This window comes from Pelecanus crispus, chromosome 30 (assembly GCF_030463565.1).
Source record: "Pelecanus crispus isolate bPelCri1 chromosome 30, bPelCri1.pri, whole genome shotgun sequence".
Classification (NCBI taxonomy): domain Eukaryota; kingdom Metazoa; phylum Chordata; class Aves; order Pelecaniformes; family Pelecanidae; genus Pelecanus; species Pelecanus crispus.
Genome location: NC_134672.1, coordinates 712,313 through 733,834, shown reverse-complemented (window position 1 = coordinate 733,834; position 21,522 = coordinate 712,313). Strand labels below are relative to the sequence as shown.

Below are 21,522 nucleotides of genomic sequence, written 5' to 3'. Positions count from 1 at the left end.
GCCTTGGGTCGTCTCGGATGAGTCTGGGCCGCGCTGGCCAAGCCCCGGGCCATACTGGCCAAGCCCTGGGCCACGCTGGCCAAGCCCCGGGCCACAGCAGCTGAGCCTTGGGCTAAGCTGAGCGAGCTGGAGCCGCGCCAGCAGAGCCTTGGGCCATGTTGGGTGAGCTTCAGCCAGTGCCTGGTGAGCCGCCGGCTGCGTCCTGTGGGATGCGAGGGGCTTCAGCAGCGCCGGGGCTGAGCCAAAAAGTCCAGGGGCAGCCAGAGAAGCGTCCAATCTGCCGAGCGCCCCGGCACGCGGGTCCGCCAGCTCGGCCCCACCGTCTCGCTCCTCAACACCCTGCCCAAACCAAAAGGTGGGGACGAATCCTCCTGGGGCCCCAAGTCCGGCTGCCCCAGCGCGCTCCCACCGGTCCCAAGTCTGCGCCGGGGCAGAAGAGGGCGAGCCCAAGCCCGGCGCTCGCTTCCCCGTCTCCACCGGGCACCCCAGACCAGACCAAGATTCTTGTGGTTTTTTTTTTTTTTTCTGGTTGGTTTTTGTTGGGTGGTGGTTTTTTTCTTTTTTTACCCCCAGCACCAGCTCACAGCGTGTGCTGCTCCGCATGGAGCTGGGCCGGGAGGAGCGGCTGGACGGGCGACTGCGGTGACGGCGGCGGCGTCTGGGGAGGCGAGGGTTGAGCCGTGCCCGGCGCAGCGGGGAGGAAGGGGGCGCCGGGGGGGGCAGCGGATGGAGAGCCGGGAGCGGCGCTGGGGGGCTCGAGGATGGGCCGGTTGTAGAAAAAGAAGGGGCACTGCTGGATGAAGAGTTCGATGATTGTCTGGTAGGTGCGGGTGGCCGTCAGGGCGTCCATCGTGCTGAAGTCGGGTCTCATCAGGGTGGGCCAGAAGCAGATGGAGAGGTTCTCGCTGGTCATCAGGTTCACCCGGTAGTTGTGGCTGACCCTGCGGTGGGAGAGAGGGGACGAGATGATGCTGGCAAGATGCCGTCAGGCACCCTGGTTGCACGCGGCTGCAGAGGTGACCCCCAGTCCTGGTGCTAGGGGGACTTTGGGGTGCCCCAGAGCCCTCCCCATGTCCCGGGAACCCCAAAACGTACTTGTTCAAGTGCCCGATGACGTATTTGAAGACCTCGTAGTTCTCCTTGGGAAACTTCCTCAGCACTTCCTTCAGCGCGTGGAGTTTCTGCTCCCGGTCATTGATTTCTGCCGAGAGAGAAAGCAGAGTCGGGGGGCTGCTGTGGCAGAGAAATGCTCGCTGGGCACTGCAGCTGGTTGTGGCAGCGTCCTGCCGCAGGATCCCTCCTCTTTGAGGGGGTGGATTTTTGGACCACCAGCTTGAGCGGCTCATCGGTCTTCCCAAAAATAAACCCAGCAACAACCCACGCTGCTCACGGGTGCAGGACAACACTGAGCCGCGATGCCAGGGCAGAGCATCTCCAGCTAGGAACAGGCTTGGAGAGCGTGAATTAATAAGACGTGCCCACAAATGGGCTTTTATGGTATAAATTAATGAGATGTGCCTGCAAATGAGCTGGTATGGTATGAATTAATAAGGAGACAGGCCAGGCTGGGGCGGGAGGAGGCTCGTGACCCCCCGGGCGTACTCACTGTGGGCTTCCACCAGCTCAACCTGCATGGTGTAGGGGACCAGGGGCTCGGGCAGCTCGGAGAAGAAGCTCTTCATGGCACCGGCCACGGCATTGATGGTGAAATCCTTCTCAGCCAGGTCCAGCCCGTGATCTGCAAGGGGACAGTCTCGGGGTTACGCCCCCAGGCTTGCAGTCGCACCCTGAAGTGCCGAGGGTGCAGGAAGCTGATGGGGGGTGTTCACTGCGAAGCGGCTCGGAGTTGTCACTGGCAGAAAAACGCCTCCACCTGCGGACTCGAATCTCCATTTCGCAGAGGAGCCAAACCCCAATGTCCAGCAGCCGAGCCAGCAGCATGAGGGGGATGAATGAGGAAAATGGATAAAACACCCAGAAAAAACACGGGGAACGGAGAGTCCCCGCACCCAGCGTCACTCATCGGGACGGCACGGGGCAGCGCAGACGCGGCAGGCATGTCAGCCTTCTCCAGGTGTCCTGATTTCGGCTGGGATAGAGTTCATTTTCTTCCCAGTAGCAGGCACAGTGCTGTGGTTTGGATTTAGGATGAGAAGAATGTTGGTAACACGCTGATGGTTTAGTTGTTGCTCAGTGCTGCTTATGCCAGTCAAGGACTTTTCAGCTTCCCATGCTCTGCCAGGGGCACAAGAAACTGGGAGGGGGCACAGCCAGGACAGTTGATGCCAACTGCCCCAAGGGCCATTCCATACCATACGGCGTCATGGGCAGTATAGAAACTGGGGGGGTTGGCTGGGGAGCAGCGATCGCTGCTCGGGAACTGGCTGGGCATCGGTCGGCGGGTGGTGAGCAATTGCATTGGGCATCGCTTGCTTTGTGTATTGTTATTATTATCATCATCATTATTATATTGTTATGATTATTATCATTACTATTTTACTTTATTTCAATTATTAAACTGTTCTTATCTCAACCCAGGAGTGTTTCTCACTCTCACTCCTCCGATTCTCTCCCCATCCCATCAGGGCAGGGGCAGTGAGCGAGCGGCTGCGTGGTGCTGAGCTGCTGGCTGGGGCTAAACCCCGACAGTCCTTTTTGGCACCCAACGTGGGCACGAAGGGTTTGAGATAATAACAGATTAACCAGAGTGCATTAAGGAATCTGTTAACAGTTGCCGGTCACGATATTAGTTCATCTGATCTGCACCATGTTCTTTTTTTTGCAGCACACATTAAAGCTTGTTGTTGGTTTGTGCAGTGCCCTATGCTCTGCAGCGATTCATGATCTTTTGCTTGGGAGGCTCCTTATCAAAACCCTGACCTTGAGCATTCTTTGGTATCTGGGTTTGTACTGAAACCATTACTGTACTTTGGGTATCACCTCATGGAGAGAGTTAGCAATTATACCTCTTCCTCCGAGAGGCTTGTTGTGGAGGAAATACAGAATGGCACCTTTGCTACCTTCTTCTATGATGTTTCCTCCTTCATTACAACAACTTTCCAGTATCTTGAACACCCCTGGGCAGTTAAGATCCTTCTATTGATACTTCTTGGGAATATTGTTTTGGTTTTGACAAAGGTTAGTAAGCAATTTAAGAATATCATCCAGAGATCTGCCCCAAGGCTGGAGAGTTATGAGTGGCAGGGTGTGTGGGATTGTATGGGCAAGTACCTGGGACAGTGGGCACCTCCAGTGTTTTGGAACTTCACCCCTGAACAAGTGCAGAATCCTGAAGAATTAGTAAAGTATTTGGAAAAAGTATGTTGTCACCCTGGCAACTCCAGAGAGACACAACTCATTGCAACGTGCTGGGGACTGGGCCATGCTTATAGAGCCCTGTTCAACACTATTCAGTACCCTCAAGGGAAAGAGAGGGTCTCTGGATCTGATGACAAAACAACAGGCACTGTGGCTACTCCAACCACAGCCACAGGCACTGCGGCTGCTCCAACCCCGGTGACAGGCACCGTGGCTAAACCAGAGAACCAACCTCTGCCAGTTGCCCCTATACAGAAGAAAAAATACACAAGAAAATCACCTCATTTAGTAAGGGATGAAGATGAACCAGGGCCATCATGAGAACCAGAGGAGGCAGAAGCCGTAAATCAGATGTAACCACCCGATCCCTATCCCTGAGTGAGCTGTGGGATATGCAAAAAGATTGTTTAGCCTGGAGAAGAGGAGGCTGAGGGGAGACCTTATTGCTCTGCAGCTCCTGACAGGAGAGGGTAGGGAGGGGGGGTATTGGTCCCTTCTCCCGAGTATCAAGTGATAGGATGAGAGGAAATGGCCTCAAGTTGTGTCAGGGGAGATTTAGATTGGGTATTAGGAAAAATTTCTTCACAGAAAGAGCGGTCACACATTGGAACAGGCTGCCCAGAGAGGTGGGGGAGTCCCCAGCCCTGGAGGGCTTCAAAACCCGTGTGGACGTGGCACTTGGGGACATGGTTTAGTGGGCACGGTGGTGTTGGGTTGACGGTTGGACTGATGCTCTTAGAGGTCCTTTCCAGCCTTAGTGATTCCTAGTATTCCTTTCATTAAAAAATAATCCAGCCACCAAGCCAGGAAACACAAAATTAATTATGACTCTGCCCTTAATTGGTTTAGTGGTGGACTTGGTAGTGTAGGTTAATGGTTGGACTGGATGATCTTCAAGGTCTTCTCCAACCTAAACGATTCCATGATTCGATGATTCTAAGATTTCAGTCGTCGTCCAGGTGAGCACATCATCACCTGGCTGCTCCAATGCTGGGATAATAGGGCCAGTAGCCTGGATTTAGAGGGTAAGGAAGCCAAGCAGCTGGGATCCCTTTCCAAGGAAGGGGGCATTGACAAAGCAATTGGAAAAGGGGCAAAAACTCTCAGCCTCTGGAGGCGACTTCTGTCAAGCGTGAAGGAAAGGTATCCCTTCAAGGAGGATGTTTTATACCGCCCAAGCAAATGGACCACCGTAGAGAAGGGTATCCATTACTTGAGGGAATTAGGCGTGCTGGAGGTGATTTATAGTGACCTGAAGGATGAGCAGTTCCCCAAAGATCCAGATGAAGTCAGGTGCACAGAACCCATGTGGCGGAAGGTGGTACGAAGCGCACCAGCATCGTATGCCAACTCGTTGGCAATACTGGCCTGGAGAGATGACGAGGCACCAACGGTGGATGACGTGGCTAGACGACTCCAGGAATACAAAGAAAGTCTCTCTTCCTCCCTACCTCCCTACGGGCCTGTGTCTCGGCTGTGGAAAAACTGTCTGAAAAACTGTCACAAGAGTTCCAGCAACTCAAAGACGGGATGTCCTACTCCCCACCTGTATGGACCAGTGTCTCAGCCATTAGGAGTCAACGTCCTCCTGCTCAAGAGAGAGGATATAGGGGGTACACACCATGGGGCACCCTGTGGTTTCACCTGTGTGATTATGGAGAGGACATGAGGAAGTGGGATGGGAAATCCACCTCGACCCTAGAGGCACGGGTGCGTGAGTTGCAAGGAAAAACTTTTACAAAAGGTAGTTCTCCCAGGGAAATTGCAGCTCCAGTTTCCAGTGAGCAGTTCCCCAGAGTAAGAGGGCTAATTTCACTCCCGATCTTAATCAAGGGACTCTTGATTCACATTTACAGGAAGTGAACAGCGAATACTGTGACCAGTGTTCGACGAGCCCTGCCTCCAGCCAGGTGGAGGAAAGGGACAATCAGGTTTACTGGACTGTGTGGATTCGATGGCCTGGAACGTCAGACCCACAGGAGTATAAGGCTCCAGTGGACACTGGTGCACAGTGCACCCTAATGCCATCAAGCTATAGAGGGGCAGAACCCATCCCTATTTCTGGAGTGACGGGGGGATCCCAACAGCTCACTGTACTGGAAGCTGAAGTGAGCCCAACTGGGAATGAGTGGCAGAAGCACCCCATTGGGACTGGCCCAGATGCTCTGTGCATCCTTGGCATAGATCACCTCAGGAGAGGGTATTTCAAGGACCCAAAAGGGTACTGGTTGGCTTTTGGGATAGCTGCCTTGGAGACGGAGGAAATTAAACAGCTGTCCACCTTGCCCGGTCTCTCAGAGGACACTTCCATTGTGGGGTTGCTGAGGGTTGAAGAACAACAGGTGCCGATCGCTACCACAACAGCGCACCGGCGGCAATATCGCACCAACCGAGACTCCCTGCTTCCCATCCATAACCTGATTCATCGACTGGAGAGCCAGGGAGTGATCAGCAAGACTCGCTCACCCTTTAACAGTCCCACATGGCCAGTGCGAAAGTCTAACAGGGAGTGGAGACTGACAGCGGACTATCGTGGCCTGAACGAAGTTACACCGCCACTGAATGCTGCCGTGCCAGACATGCTAGAACTTCAATACGAACTGGAGTCAAAGGCAGCCAAGTGGTGTGCCACAGCTGATATCGCCAATGCGGTTTTCTCCATCCCTTTGGCAGCAGAGCGCAGGCCCCACTTTGCTTTTACCTGGAGGGGGGTTCAGTACACCTGGAACCGACTGCCCCAGGGGTGGAAGCACAGCCCCACCATTTGCCATGGAGTGATCCAGACGGCACTGGAACAGGGTGAAGCTCCAGAACATCTGCAGTACATTGATGACATCATCGTGTGGGGCAATGCAGCAGAAGTTTTTGAGAAGAGAAAGAAGATAGTCCAAATCCTTCTGAAGGCTGGTTTTGCCATCAAACAAAGTAAGGTCAAGGGACCTGCCCAGGAGATCCAATTTTTAGGAATAAAATGGCAAGATGGACGTCGTCAGATCCCAATGGATGTGATCAGCAAAATAACAGCTATGTCCCCACCAACTAGCAAAAAGGACACACAAGCTTTCTTAGGCGTTGTGGGTTTTTGGAGAATGCATATTCCAAAGTACAGCCAGATCGTAAGCCCTCTCTATCAAGTGACCCGGCAGAAGAACGATTTCAAATGGGGCCCTGAGCAACAGCAAGCCTTTGAACAAATTAAACGGGAGATAGTTCATGCAGTAGCCCTTGGGCCAGTCCGGGCAGGGCAGGATATTAAAAATGTGCCCTACACCGCAGCCGGGGAGAATGGCCCTACCTGGAGCCTCTGGCAGAAAGCACCAGGGGAGACTCGAGGTCGACCCCGAGGGTTTTGGAGTCGGGGATACAGAGGATCCCAAGCCCGCTATACTCCAACTGAGAAAGAGAGATTGGCAGCATATGAAGGGGTTTGAGCTGCTTCGGAAGGGGTTGGTGCTGAAGCCCAGCTCCTGCTGGCACCCCGACTGCCGGTGCTGGGCTGGATGTTCAAAGGGAGGGTCCCCTCTACACATCGTGTAGCTGATGCTGCGTGAAGTAAGTGGGTTGCACTGATCACACACCGGGCTCGAATAGGAAACCCCAGTCCCCCAGGAATCTTGGAAGTGATCATAGACTGGCCAGAAGGACAAAACTTCAGAATATCACCAGAGGAGGAGGTGACACGTGCTGAAGAGGCCCCACTGTATAATCAATTGCCAGAAAATGAGAAGCAGTATGCCCTGTTCACTGATGGGTCCTGTCGTCTTGTGGGAAAGCATCGGAGGTGGAAAGCTGCTGTATGGAGTCCTATACGACAAGTGGCAGAAACTGCTGAAGGAGAAGGGGAGTCGTGACAGTTTGCAGAGGTGAAAGCCATCCAGCTGGCTTTAGATATTGCTGAACGAGAAAAGGGGCCAGGACTTTATCTCTATGCTGACTCCTGGATGGTGGCAAATGCCCTGTGGGGGTGGCTGCAGCAATGGAAGCAGAGCAACTGGCAGCGCAGAGGCAAACCCATCTGGGCTGCTGCATTGTGGCAAGATATCGCTGCCCGGGTAGAGACCCTGGTTGTAAAAGTTCGTCACGTAGATGCTCACGTACCCAAGAGTCGGGCCACTGAAGAACATCAAAACAACCAGCAGTGGATCAGGCTGCTAAGATTGAAGTGGCTCAGGTGGATTTGGACTGGCAACAGAAGGGTGAATTATTTATAGCTGGGTGGGCCCATGACGCCTCCGGCCATCAAGGAAGGGATGCAACATATGGATGAGCCCAGGGCTCATCGAGGGGTGGACTTAACCATGGACAGTATTGCCCAGGTTATCCATGAACGTGAAACGTGCGCTGCAATCAAGCAAGCCAAGCAGTTCAAGCCCCTCGGGTATAGTGAACGATGGCTGAAATATAAATATGGGGAGGCCTGGCAGATTGATTACATCACACTCCCCCAGACCCGCCAAGGCAAGCGCCGTGTGCTCACCATGGTGGAAGCAACCACCGGATGGCTGCAAACATATCTCATGCCCCACGCCACTGCCCGGAACACCATCCTGGGCCTTGAAAAGCAAGTCCTGTGGCGACACGGCACCCCAGAAAGAATCGAGTCAGACAACGGGACTCATTTCCAAAACAACCTCATAGACACCTGGGCCAAAGAGCACGGCACTGAGTGGGTGTATCACATCCCTTGCCATGCACCAGCCTCCGGGACAATCGAGCGATCCAATGGACTGTTAAAGACTCCCCTGAGAGCAATGGGTGGTGGGACATTCAAACATTGGCATACGCATTTAGCAAAAGCCGCCTGGTTAGCCAACACCAGGGGATCTGCCAATCGAGCTGGCCCTGCCCAATCAAAACTTTTACGTGCTGTAGAAGGAGATAAAGTCCCTGTAGTGCACATAAAAAATATGCTGGGGAAGACAGTCTGGGTTACTCCCCCCTCTGGCAAAGGCAAACCCATTCATGGGATTGCTTTTCATAGAATCATAGAATCACAGAATCATAGAAACATTTAGGTTGGAAAAGACCTTTAAGATCATCCAGTCCAACCATTAACCTACACTACCAAGTCCACACTAAACCAGTCAAGGGTAGACCAGACTAAACCATGTCCCCAAGTGCCACATCTACCCGTTTTTTGAACACTTCCAGGGATGGGGACTCCACCACCTCTCTGGGCAGCCTGTTCCAATTCTTGACCACCCTTTCCGTAAAGAAATTTTTCCTAATTTTCAACCTAAACCTCCCCTGGCGCAGCTTGAGCCCATAAGGTACTTTGCTCAAGGACCTGGGTGCACTTGGTGGGTGATGCGAAAGGATGGGCAAGTCCGAAGTGTACCTCAAGGGGATTTGATTTTGGGTGAAAATAGCCAATGAACTGAATTGTATGATGTTAATTGCTATATAGTACTGTATGTCATCTCTTCTATGGTTGCTATATGCCACATCAGTGGTATTACAGTAAGAATTGCCCAGCTTAATGAAGATGAACTTTGATGAAACTGTGTTGGAATGAGAACTGGCTTCAGCATGCAACAATCCAACACCTCTCCTGCTCTGAAAGACTGTGATGACAGATGGAACCTGAAGTCATGGACTAAATGAACTCAATGGACATTTTAGAGGGATGGCCCATAGATGAAGGGAATGGTATTTGTGTGTATATATCAAGATAGGGAAAGTGGTGGTGATAAATTAGGATGCATTGGGAAGGGTAGGAGCTGGGCATGACGTAGATGGTATAGAATAAGGGGTGGATACTGTCCTGGTTTGGGCTGGGATAGAGTTCATTTTCTTCCTAGTAGCTGGCACAGTGCTGTGGTTTGGATTTAGTAGGAGAAGAATGTTGATACCACACTGATGGTTTTAGTTGTTGCTCAGCACTGCTTATGCCAGTCAAGGACTTTTCAGCTTCCCATGCTCTGCCAGGGGCACAAGAAACTGGGAGGGGGCACAGCCAGGACAGTTGATGCCAACTGCCCCAAGGGCTATTCCATACCATACGGCGTCATGGGCAGTATAGAAACTGGGGGGGGTGGCCAGGGAGCAGCGATCGCTGCTCGGGAACTGGCTGGGTATTGGTCGGCGGGTGGCAAGCAATTGCATTGTGCATCACTTGCTTTGTGTATTGTTATTATTATTATCATCATTATTATATTGTTATGATTATTATCATTACTATTTTACTTTATTTCAGTTATTAAACTGTTCTTATCTCACCCCAGGAGTGTTTCTCACTCTCACTCCTCCGATTCTCTCCCCCATCCCACCGGGGCAGGGGCAGTGAGCAAGCGGCTGCGTGGTGCTGAGTTGCTGGCTGGGGCTGAACTATGACACCAGGTTACAAAAACAATAGCGGTTAACCATGTCCAAATGTGTTTTCATCCTAAAAACACTTTGGTGGTGGCAGCAGAGGGGACACAGACGCATAAGGTGCGTTGGGGGCAGGCATCCCTCGAGTTTTGGGCTGGGAAAGGAGCAATCTTGGCCATGGAGGTTACCTTGGTCGAACTGCCGCTGCAGGCTCTCCATCTCTGACTTGTTTCCGCTCACGCGATAGATGCCTTCGGTGCTCAGCCCTGGCCAGGAAAAAGAGCAGATGTCAGTGCAAGGGGGGCATGCGCAGATGGGGGGTCTTTAGGGACAAACCCCCTATAAACCCTTGTTAATAGGCATTAAAATCCATATGTCTCATTTGCTTCCCAAAGCCTGGAAGGAGTCCCCAAATCCCTATCCCTTCAAGAAATCCTGCTCCCCCAGGAAATCCTAGTTTAAACCCAGACTGCGATCTTGTCCCAGTGGAGACGAGTTCCCCTATTTATTATTTTTAACCTTTTAAACCTAGCACCCCACATAGATTTTTTTTTTTTTTAATTAAAAAATTACAAGTGACAAGAAGTTAATGCCAAAGTCGACCCAACCTGCCCAGAGCTCCATGCAGAATTTCTCACTCCGATTTATCTTTTTACCCCCCATCCTATTTTTTTATGTGGTTCCTCCAAACTCCAACCTCGATTTTAGGTGATTTATCCCCAGGGTAATGTTCAACTCTGGGCACTGCTCTGTGCCAATTAATTCAAATTACAGCGCACTGTGATGACACCGATGTTTCCTGCGCAAGGCATCCTCGTCCAAATAATAGTCTCTTTTTTTTGATGCACAGAGCGGGAAAAAAGAAACAAAATGCGGTCTCCCTGAAGAGGAAACACTGCCTGGAATTTCCCAATGCAAGACCAGGGGTGAAGCAGCACCAGCTGTTTTTTCTTGGATGTGGCAGCGGTGCTGGCTCATGCTTTGCCATCGGAAAAAAAAAAATGCCAGAGAAAGGGCAAGCACCCGCTGCCTGATCTCCCCATTCCAGCTACCCAGAGAAAGAGCCTGACGGGGGAAAAAGCCATTGGAAAAAAAGCCTGGAGCTTATTTTGGTGTTAACTAGGACTGCCAGAGGCTGAAAACTTCACGCCGTATCCACCAACATCAACTGCTTGGAGGGAAAGGTGCAAGGTGGACCCCCAAAAAAAGGTCCCACCTGAAGGCAGCTGGAGTTTGCCTGAATTATTTCAGCCCTTCACCTCTGAGGCCGGGATGGGAACAGCAAATGCCCAAGACGCGTTTCTCCAGGCATGCTTGTTTTGCCAGGTAATAAAAAAGGATCCGGGAAAGAGCTTTACACCTTCCCAGAAAAAACACGGCGAGACGAGCTTGTGACACAGAAGAAGCCTCCCTGCACATTGCCATTGTACTCCAGCCTGCGGCAAGAGACCTCCCCCAGGCAGAAAGCTCCGCAGCCGGTTGCTCTTACCTGTTGCTTCGATGTACTCGATGCATCTTTCAATAAAGATGGGGATGGGTTTCTCCGGAGTCACTACGTTGGTCAAAGGCACCCCAAAATAATTGCTTTCCCACATCGTCTTTGTGATGGATGGCCGAGGTTTGGGCTTTGGTTTCTGCGGGAGAGAGCAGAGCGGGGTTGAGGCAAATACCCCAAATACGCCCGTTTATTTAGATGCTTAAATCCGCAAGTCGACCCGTTACCACCAAGATAGGAAGCATGCAGAGGCTGCTCTTAAAATCTTTACACAGCGAAGGATATTGGCAGCCAAAATCCAGTTATTTTGGACAGAGCGGCATGACCTGATCCGACGGGGAAAGCTGCAGCCCCAACAACTCCTGCTGCTCCTCGGCTGACCAAACCCTGCCAAGCATAGCCAGGGATAAAGCCTAAAGCACAGCGACCACTTTGCCGGGCTGCATTCCTGGCTGGGCCAGATCCAGCAGGAGCCAGGGGGTAAAACCCTCCTGGAGATGCTCCCGCATCCACAGCACCCTCACCGACAGCCGCAAGACCCAGATAATGTGCCAACTCCAGTGGATCGCTATTTATTCAATAAATTTATTATTTATTCCAAAGCATTATTATTTATCCCAATGCATGTTATATTATATATTATTATTAAATTATAAGACACTTATTCAAGTGGGCTGCTATTATTATTTATTCAAGTGAATTATTATCATCACAAATAATGTATTTATTCAAAAGAGGTGGAGACGATGGTTACGGATGGGGAAACCACTTCTCCCAATGCTCCCTTCCCTGCTACGGGCCATTAAACTCGACGGAAGGCTTTGCAAAGCTGACAGATTTCATCCCAACATTGACGCTCACAACACCTAAGGTGGAGTCTCCTGGCTGTCACAGCTTAGGTGAAAAATAAACGGCAGTGCCATTTTCATCGACATAGGCATTTTTGCCAATCTTTAGCTGAAAAAACCTCTCCAGGTGCAGAAGAGAACGACCAGAAAATGGGAGAACCCAATGGGACTTCACCAAGGGGAAGTTCACCCAACTTGGTGAACTTCTAGGATGAAGCGGCTGGCCTGCTAGACGAGGGGAGAGCAGCGGACAGTGTCTGCCCGAGCTTCAGTAGGACCTTTGACACCAGCTCCATCGGATTCTCCCGGAGAAGCTGTTGACGAGCAGAGGGTGAGGTGTGTCGAAGACTGGCTGAACGGCCAGGCCCGGGGGGTGGTGATCAGTGGAGCAAAGTCTAGCTGGAGGCCAGCGCCCAGCGGAGTACCCCAGCGGTCGATCCTGGGTCCAGTCCTATCTAACATCTTCATCAATGATCTGGATGATGGGGCAGGTGTATCCTTGGCAAGTTTGCAGATGACACCAAAGTGGGAGGAGTGGCTGATATCCCAGACGGTCATGCTGCCGTCCAGAGGGACCTTGACAGGCTGGAGAAATGGGCTGATGGGGACCTCATGAAGTTAAACAAGAAGTGCAAAGTTCTGCCCTTGAAGAACAACCACCCCAGGCACTCTATGCTGGGGGTTACCTGGCTGGAAAGCAGATCGGCAGAGAAAGAGCTGGGGGTCTCGGTGGACACAAAGGCGGCCAACTGTGTCCTGGGCTGCATTAGACAAAACGTTGCCAGCAGGTGGAGGGAGGTGGTCCTTCTCCTCTGCTCAGCGCTGGTGAAAAAACGCCTGGAGTGCTGGGTCCAGTGCTGGACTCCCCAGTACAAGAGAGACATGGACGTATTGGAGAGAGACCTTCTGGTGGCCTTTAAATATATAGAGGGGCTTGTAAGATGGAGAGAGCCTTTCACCAGGGTCTGTAGTGACAGGACAAGGGGCAATGGTTTTGAACTGATGGAGGGGAGGGTTAGGTTGGACGTGAGGAAGAAATTCTTTGCGCTGAGGGTGGTGAGACACTGCAGCAGGTTGCCCAGAGCAGCTGTGGCTGCCCCATCATGGGAAGCGTTCAAGGTCAGGTTGGACGGGGCTTGGAGCAACCTCATCTGGTGGGAAATGTCCCTGCCTATGGCAGGGGGTTGGACTGGGTGGTCTTTGAAGGTCCCTTCAACCCAAACCATTCTATGACTGTATGGACAGTGCTTGGAGCAACCTCATCTAGTTGAAGACGCCCCTGCCTACGGCAGGGGGTTTAGACTTAGATAATCTTTGAAGGTGCCTGCAACCCAAATACTTCTATGACTCTACGAATGAGCAACCTCATCTAGTGGAAGACATCCCTACCCACAGATCTTCGAAGGTCCCTTCCAAATCAACCCATTCCATGATTTTATGATCAGGATTTTGCTACTAAAATTCAAGGAATGAGCAAATAAACCCCACAACGTTTCACCAAAGCAAAGGTGGAAACCCAAATGCTTCTCCAGCTTGGGCAAGGTGGTACTTGCCACCGCACACCCTTCCCATCGGCAAAATGAAGATGAAACCGTGACTCAAAAATAAATCCCCAAAATGGGGGGGTGCAATTAAAATGCCAAGCACTGCTACTAGCAGCAGCCACTGCCCAGCCATGTCCCTCAGTTTCCTCTTGGAAAAGGGGACATGTTACAATAGAGCATGGGAGTGAAACCTGAAATGCCAGCTGGAAGCCCAAAAAAGCCAGCTATAAAGCCAAACCCCCCAGCTGGAAACCTGGTTGCATCAACGAAGCCTCTTCCCCTTGCAGAATAGCACAGCCTGCGCTCCTCTCAGCACGTCCACACCACGGGATCATAGAACCATAGAATCCCAGAACGCTTTGGGTGGGAAGGGCCCTTTAGAGGTGCCCCAGCCCCTGCAGTGCCAGGGACAGCTTTAACCAGAGCAGGGGGCTCCAAGCCCCGTCCAACCGGACCTGGGATGTTTCCAGGGATGGGGCCTCCACCGCCTCCCTGGGCAACCTGTGCCAGTGTATCTGTCGCCGTCAGGGAAGTTTCTGCCGCTGCAGGTATTTTGGGGAGCCCTGAAACACCTTTTTTGGATGAGAGCAACTGGCTCTCCCCAGTCACCCCCCCATGAGCGGAAGCATCCGGACAGAGCTTTCTTTAACACAGCGAGCAGAAAATGATGCTTCGGCAGTTGGATGTAGAAGGGAAACCGAGAAAGCTCTCGGTACGACAGCACAAGGACCGGGACCATTCCCGGAGGCCGAGGGCGTCGCTCCAGCCCCATCCTCACTGCCGAGGAGAGGATTTCGTTTTGCTCCTTCCTGCTTGGCAGATCATTGCAGCCCTCCCTTTGTTCCCAGTGGAAATTAATAACGCCTCTTAATTACCGTGATTGGTTTTGCAGCGGCTGGCGGCTCCAAGCAGGACGTCCGGTGGCTGACGCTGCTCCCTCTGCCGGGTCGGGGGCAGCGCAGCCCCCGCTTCCCTTCCTCCTCCTGCTCCCCTCTTCCTCGCACACGTATACGCACCCACATTGGAACATACGTGTGTATATAGTGTATGTGCCTGTATAGATGTGTGTATAACAACATGGGCACACCCACATATGTGTGCGTATATACTGTGCATGTGTGTATATGTGCGTGCGTGTATATAACATTTATGTATAAAATACACGCGTGTGTGTATAATATGCGTGTGTGTATCTGTGTATATAACAGGTACGCATGCATGTTTGTATAAATAATACGTATGTATCTATGTGTGCATGCATATATGTACAATTGTACAATGTATCTATGTGAGCATGTGTGTATATGATGTGTGTGCATACACGTGTATGCATATATACAATGTGCGTATATAAATACGCATGTGCATAAAGTGCATATGTATATGTGTGTTCATAGTGTGTGTCCATAGTCTGCATGCATATAACGTGCACGTGTATATATGCGTGCATCTATATATGTATAGTGTATGTGTGCATATGTGTGCATGTGTGTATAACGCCTATGTGTGATGTATGTATATTTAACATGTGTGTAACGTGTATATTTAACGTGTGTGCATGTATGTCTGTGTGCGTGATGCATGAGTGCCTGTGTGTATACTGCATGTATATCTGTATGTATATACACACACAGATGCAAACGTTGTATGTGTATATTGTATGTTTCTGTGTGGTGTGTATATATATGTGTGTGTGTATATGCATGCTTCCCTCCTGCCGCCGCGCCACGCGTTTTCGTTCCCATGGACCATGCAAGCAGAACTTGGCTTCTCCATCGGCACCCACCCGCTGGAGCCAAAATATCCACCACGTCCTGGGGTGGGCAGGACATCTACCACATGCCCAACACTGCCGCGTCACGCTCAGGGCTGCATGGCTTTGACAGCCAACCGTTGACCATCGGCATGCCAAATGCTGGCCTTCAACAGGCAAAGGTTGGCCTTCAGCGTGCCAACTGCTGGCCAAGAAGTCCAAAGACTACTCAACCACGCAGCACCTCGAACGGGCGGGCTTGTCCAAAACCAGTTTCACCCTCTAAAGAGCAGATCCATCATCGTGCCGAAGAGTGGCAACAAATCCAGGTGGATTTAAGGCTGGTTTTGTAGAGCCACGGCAGCATGACGCATCTAGAGAAGAGTCTTGAGAAGAGCCACCCAAGAGCGGCAACAGATGACAACTCAGACGTGTCCTCAACTTACCAGCGTCTTCTCTGGTTGGACACATCTAGCTTCACCCCATTTCTTTAAACGACTCTACGCCAATAACAGTAACTTTACAACTTTCATCCATGTTAAAGAGAATTTACAAGGCAGATGGAGGCCATGTTTGAAAGCACTCACGTTTTGGTTAATTGTACCTCAAAACTCTAACTTCTGAGCACAGAACAAACTTTCTCAGAAGCATGTCGCAAGGATAAATTTGTCACAGCCCAACGTCCACGGTGGAAACAATGGAGGTGATTTTGGTATAGGACTGCACGTTCATGCAGTTCATGCCAGCAGCGAGTTAACGCACAATAAAAAAACAGATTGTGCACTCACCCTACTCCTCAGTCAGTAAATACGCAAAAAACAGAGCATGAATGTGACGGCAGGGGCTCCTGCCCTCATTCAGCCTTTACACCTGGCGGTATGTCCCAACCTCTACCCTGCAAATCCCATGACCAAAGGACAGAAAACACCAGCCTACCTTCGTCGTCCTTCTCAGGCTGCGCAGGATGTTCCTCCTCCTCGGATCCTCCCCGTCGGCTGTTTCATAGGGGATAACGGCGTTATCACCTTTATACCCTTGGGAAGTCTGGTCTTCCTCTTTCTTTCGAATGGGTCCCAGCTCATCGTCGCTCCCAACGCTGAAGCTGGTTCGGTAGCTAGCAAACCTGCCCAGCCTTGTGCAGCGCGTCCGATACAGCACAGGCTTGCTAACAACCGACACCTTGCGGCCCCGCTCCAGGGAGCTGGTGTCCATCTCACTGTCCGAGCCATTGCCACTGCCGTTCGATTGGGTTTTGTTAATATTTCGGATGGTGATGATCTTGCCCTGTGTGCTGTCATGAGGCACGGAGTAGATGTTCTCCTCTTCATTTCTGGGTTTGACCACGGCATCCATCGGCTCGGCGTAATCGGAAGGATCAAAGCAGTCGGTGGGCAGCCAGCTACTAGAAGACACGGACTTCCTCTGCCCGTCCCGATGTCCCTGCTCCAAATACGACAGGTCCCCCTTCGTAATGTCAAAATGCACGGGGGGCTTTGGTTTCACTGGAGGAGGTACTTTGTTGTTCAGCTTGCTTTCAAAAGTGTTCATGACGGAAATGAAAGACAAGCCATCGTTCCCCTCCAGCTCCATGGAAAGTTTTGAGTGGTCTTTGGGCAGGGCAGGCATGGACGTGTCCTCTCTGAAGGGGCTGTAGGTGGGAGGCTCAACATCCTCCTCCGAGTCCTGCAGGTTGGAGTTGCAGAGAGGGGAGCCCGCTCGAGGCGAGTTGAACACCTCCTCTGTCGTGCTGCAGGCTTCAGCCACGTTGTCATACATGTGGGTAGCTTCGATGATGTTTTTTTTCTCCACCACATCTTTAAAAAACGAGTGGAAAATCTCCAGCTTATGCTGCGGCTGGCTACAAGGTATTGTAGTGAACTTGCCATCAATCTCCTGAGCGATCTCCTCGCCCTCGGTGAGCTGCTCTCTGCTCAAGTCGTTGTCCAGGATGTCTATGGAGCCGTCCGTGAGCGCCACAACCTGTATGGGGATGATATCCTGCACCTCGCAGAGAAAGGCACGTAGCATGGCCAGGGACGCCTTGCGTTTTGCCGAGTAAAAGACAATGTACCCGTGGACGAGCCGGCTTTTCCTAATGCTAAAGGAGGAATGGTAGGAAAGGAGGGAGAGCTCCACGCGCCTCTTGTGCGGCCCGATGGATAACTCAAGGAGGACGGAGCTGCTGCTGCCGCACTGCGATGGTCTGTAAGTCTGGGACTGCAAGATGGGTAAAAGGATGTCATCCGCGTTGAACGGATCTCCGCACATCAAGCACATGACGATCCGAAGGTCGACGTCCGCCAGGTCTTTGATGCTGGAGGTCGAGCTGACGAGGTTTAAGTTGCGTTTCGAGTCCAGCAGCCCCTTCAAAACCTGGCTGATCTGCTTCTCGTTGATGTTACGGCCGTATCCAATGCCAGCAGACGCAGGGTCCAGAAAGACGCACTGCAGCTTGCTTGCGATCTGCTGGCCTTGCTGTATCAAGCTATGTAGTGTCTCGCCACTGGTGTCCCCCCTCTTGTTAACGAGGATGAGCGTCAGAGGAAGGTGAACCAAGTGATTCTCTCTCCTGCCGATGGTCGACTCTCTGCTCTTTTCGATGCTTTCCACCACGTAGGACAGCGACTCCTTCGAGTTGTAAAGGCAGAGACAACCGTGAGGCTGAAAGGTGGGTGTCTGGAAGGAGTTAACGGGGAGCCGGACGTTGCCCTCAATCGGCCTCAGGGACAGCTCGTACATCTTACCTTCGATCACGTATTTGTCATCGTTGGTGCAGAGCGCCCGGATCTCATTGGCCAGCTCGCGCGCCAAACCGTCCTTGCCGAGGATCACCAGGTTGATCCTGTCGATGTTAGAGTCCGAAAGCAAGTTCTTCTGGTTGCGTTCCGAGGGCCTGATGAAGCGGGAGTTGATCAGGTGCTCGATTTTAGAGTCTACACAAACCTGGCAGCTCGGGCACGTGTCCTTCGTCGGGTGGTACACAAAGTGGATGTGCTTCAAAATAAGAGCGTCCCGCTCAGCCTGCAGCTTCTGCAGAGCTTTGAACCTTTGCTCTTCACCCAAGACATCCTGAATAACGCCCATTTTCTCCTTGCTGGGTTTAGCGTCAAGCTCCAGTTCATAAAACAGCTCCGAGTACTCCAAGAGCAGCTCCTGAAACTCCTCCTTGGCCTTTTCTATGATCTGTTTTTGGTGCTTGCTGTAGATATCCATATAAATAGACTCCTCCAGCCACATGTAAAAATCCTCGTTCATAATGAAACTGCGCGCTTCCTCCCAGGGCTTCCCGGGTGTGATGAAAGGGGAAGTCTCCAGGTTTTCTTTGAAAGCTCTTCTCATTTCTGCCCTTTTCCTCTCGTTCCTCAGCTTTTCTAAATGAGCTTCGTAGAGCTGCTCGGCGGGCTGGGTCTCCATCAGGTCAAAGGGAATACGCTCGTTTTCCATGTTGTCAATGTGGCTTGTGGCATCCCAGGGCGTCTCTTCCAGGACAATAAACCATTTCAAAAAGTCCGGCTTCGTCTCCAAGAGCTTCTCCACTTTTACGCAGCTCAGGTGATCTATTTCATCCAGGTCCGGGATGAGGGCTTCAAACGCTTGAGGAAGCATGGCGAGATACATTTTCCGCCGGCGCTCTATGTGCTCCTGCTTGAGGCGGTGGACATGCTGCAGAAACAGCTTTTTGGCTTTCTGCGTTCCTTCCAGGTAGACGTAATCCTGATACTCTGGAGAGGACTGCATCTTGCGGCTCACGTTTGACCATGTCTCATTGTGGTTTTTAACGATGCGGCTGACCAGCCACTCGTACTTGTCTTTAGCAGCAGCTATCTGTTGACTTTGCTGTTTCAAAGCTTCAAAATAGGGGATGATTTTAGTCTTTCCCCGGCTTTTATCAATCAGCTGCACTAAGGTGCTGAAAGCCAAGTCAATGTTCACATTGGATCTAGCCGATGTCTCCACGACCTGGAGGTTCTTTTTGCTTAAGGCAAAAGTATGTGCATCCCTAATGTACCGCTCCACGCCTTCGTCACACTTTGTCAGGACCACCACAATGGGCTTTTTTGTTTTCGCTAGTTGATTGTAAAGGTTTGAAACGAATTTGAGCTGATCATCAAAGTTCCTGTTCATACCCCTGCTAACATCAATGCAGAGAAGAAAGCCATCCACCAGCAGCTTTCCATCTGGCATCTGTTTTTGTTCAAAGTCCTGTTCCAGCCCAAGCTGATCAGTGCAAAAGTACATGAGCTTTTCAGCCGACGCCAGTTTGGTCGCAGCAGCCCTCTTGATATAGGGCTGCAGGGCCGTGCTGCGGTGAGGCTGAAAGGTCTGGTCGTCGATAAACTCCGTCTGCTCCACAACATGCATTTTACATTCGACGCAGTCCTCCAGGGAACGCACAACTTCCCCCCAGTAGAGGAAATGGTCATTATTGACCACCCTTCCCCCAAAGTCACTGGTGCTGAGAACCGAAGTGTGGTCCAAATGAAATTCATCTGCGCTGGGCCGTACAAACCGGTTGCAAAGGCAGGATTTCCCAATGCCGCACTGCCCCTTCTCCTTCTCCGTCCCAGACAATCCCACCACACTAATGTTGTAGGTGGGAATGCGAACATCTTGCTTTCTTGCCATCATCATCGTCCACACATCCTGTCCCGGTCAACTGCTTCCGAGAGGATTAGTGTTTCCGGCACCCGGTGCGACTTGGGAGCTCGGTGGAAGGCGGGGTGACAGTTCTCAAGCCAGGCAGGGCGCCGGGGCGATGAAGTTCATCGTTCCCATCCTGTACGTACCAGCAGCGCTTCAGTTCTTGCTGGTCCCTGTCGTTGGACGGCCGACGTTTCCCCCTAGGAGAAAAAGAAGAAACCGTCAGCGTTGCAGCTCAGGAACCCCAAACAGAACTAATTCTGCCTGTACGATTTTATGTGCCTTGCACTCAAATGCTAGCGCCGACGCTGGGGAGATGTTGGCAGCGGCAAAGATGCGCCAGCCGCAGCATCCGACCAAGCGCTAACCGCAGCAGGCACGGCTTCCCCACTGTCGTCGCAAGCGGCTTGTGGGCGCAAACCACAAGCCGACTGTGTCGCAAAAGCAGATCAAGGTCACGGTCTGGGCCCAGCTGGGCAGGGAGCAAGAAAAACGGGTCAGCAGCAGAGGGGAGAGACGAGGGGATCCACGGCGGAGCCCGGGGGAGGGGGCTTGCTTCGCGGGCGTTTCTGATTCAGCGCTGAAAAGAAAGTGAGTAAAACAAACCATCCTGTCTTTGCTTTGCCTTTTGACTTAAGATCAAGCATAGTGCCAGCTTAACACCCGCTACTGCTTCTACCGGGAGGATTACCTCTTCGCTCCCTGTGGACAGATGGGGTCTAATAGGATCAGAATAGTTAAAAAAAAAAAAAAAAAAAAAAAAAAGAAAAAGAAGAAGAAAGGCTTAGAGATCCCGCTAAAGCCTTGAAGAAGTGCCCAACGTGCCCCAAGCATTGGCCAATGCGAGGAGTTCCTCCCAGAGGGAGTAGTGCTCGAGGGAGGGACGATCCTAATTACTGCTCTTGAAACTATGAGGGTGGTGAGACACTGGAGCAGGTTGCCCAGAGAAGTTGTGGATGGCCCGTCACGGGAAGCATTCAAGGTCAGGCTGGATGGGGCTTGGAGCAACCTCATCTGGTGGGAAATGTCCCTGCCCATGGCAGGGTGTTGGACTGGGTGGTCTTTGAAGGTCCCTTCAACCCAAAACCATCTGAGATTCTATGAAACGCGGCAGTTGAGATCGTTTGCTTTACAATCTGACAGCGGAAGAGTTTTCAGCTTACGGCAAAATCAAAATTAACTCACGTGTGATCACACCACGAGTTGTCGGAACAACCCAAGGAGCACAGCCTTCCACAACGTCTCCTCCGCTTTGATGTCTGGATGGTGCAGTTCTACCAGTTCCCCAGTTGGACTGAATCACACAACAGACAAAGGCTGCTGCGAACCTGCCACGCTGCCAGGCGCTTTCCTTTCAGACACCTACCCTCGCATTCATTTGATCTCAAAAAACCCCACATTTCACCCCTCCACAAGGTCAGCCACATTAGCCGAGTCACCAGGTTACGCAATCCGAAGGCCATGAACTATGGGTGTTTGGGCTTAAACGCAAAGAATTTGGGCATTTTAGGAGTCGGTCTGCAACCTCTCGGCTCTTCCGTGGATGTGCTATTTCCTGCGGGAACGCCGCTTACCGGCAGCACGTGTCACTCCTCAAGGTGAGACTCTTGC

General features: G+C 51.7%; 1 protein-coding gene across 1 annotated transcript; it reads right to left on the bottom strand.

Moving 5' to 3' along the window:
• Positions 1 to 580: 580 nt before the first annotated feature.
• Positions 581 to 20,309, bottom strand: ARHGAP35 (Rho GTPase activating protein 35). The gene is made up of 6 exons (XM_075725413.1): positions 16,207 to 20,309; positions 11,120 to 11,264; positions 9,819 to 9,896; positions 1,607 to 1,738; positions 1,096 to 1,201; positions 581 to 941 (listed from the first exon to the last, which is right to left on the bottom strand). Exons 1-6 carry the CDS (start codon positions 19,900 to 19,902, stop codon positions 581 to 583), a joined length of 4,518 nt encoding a protein of 1,505 aa, XP_075581528.1. The 5' UTR covers positions 19,903 to 20,309.
• Between the last annotated feature and the right edge of the window lie 1,213 nt (positions 20,310 to 21,522).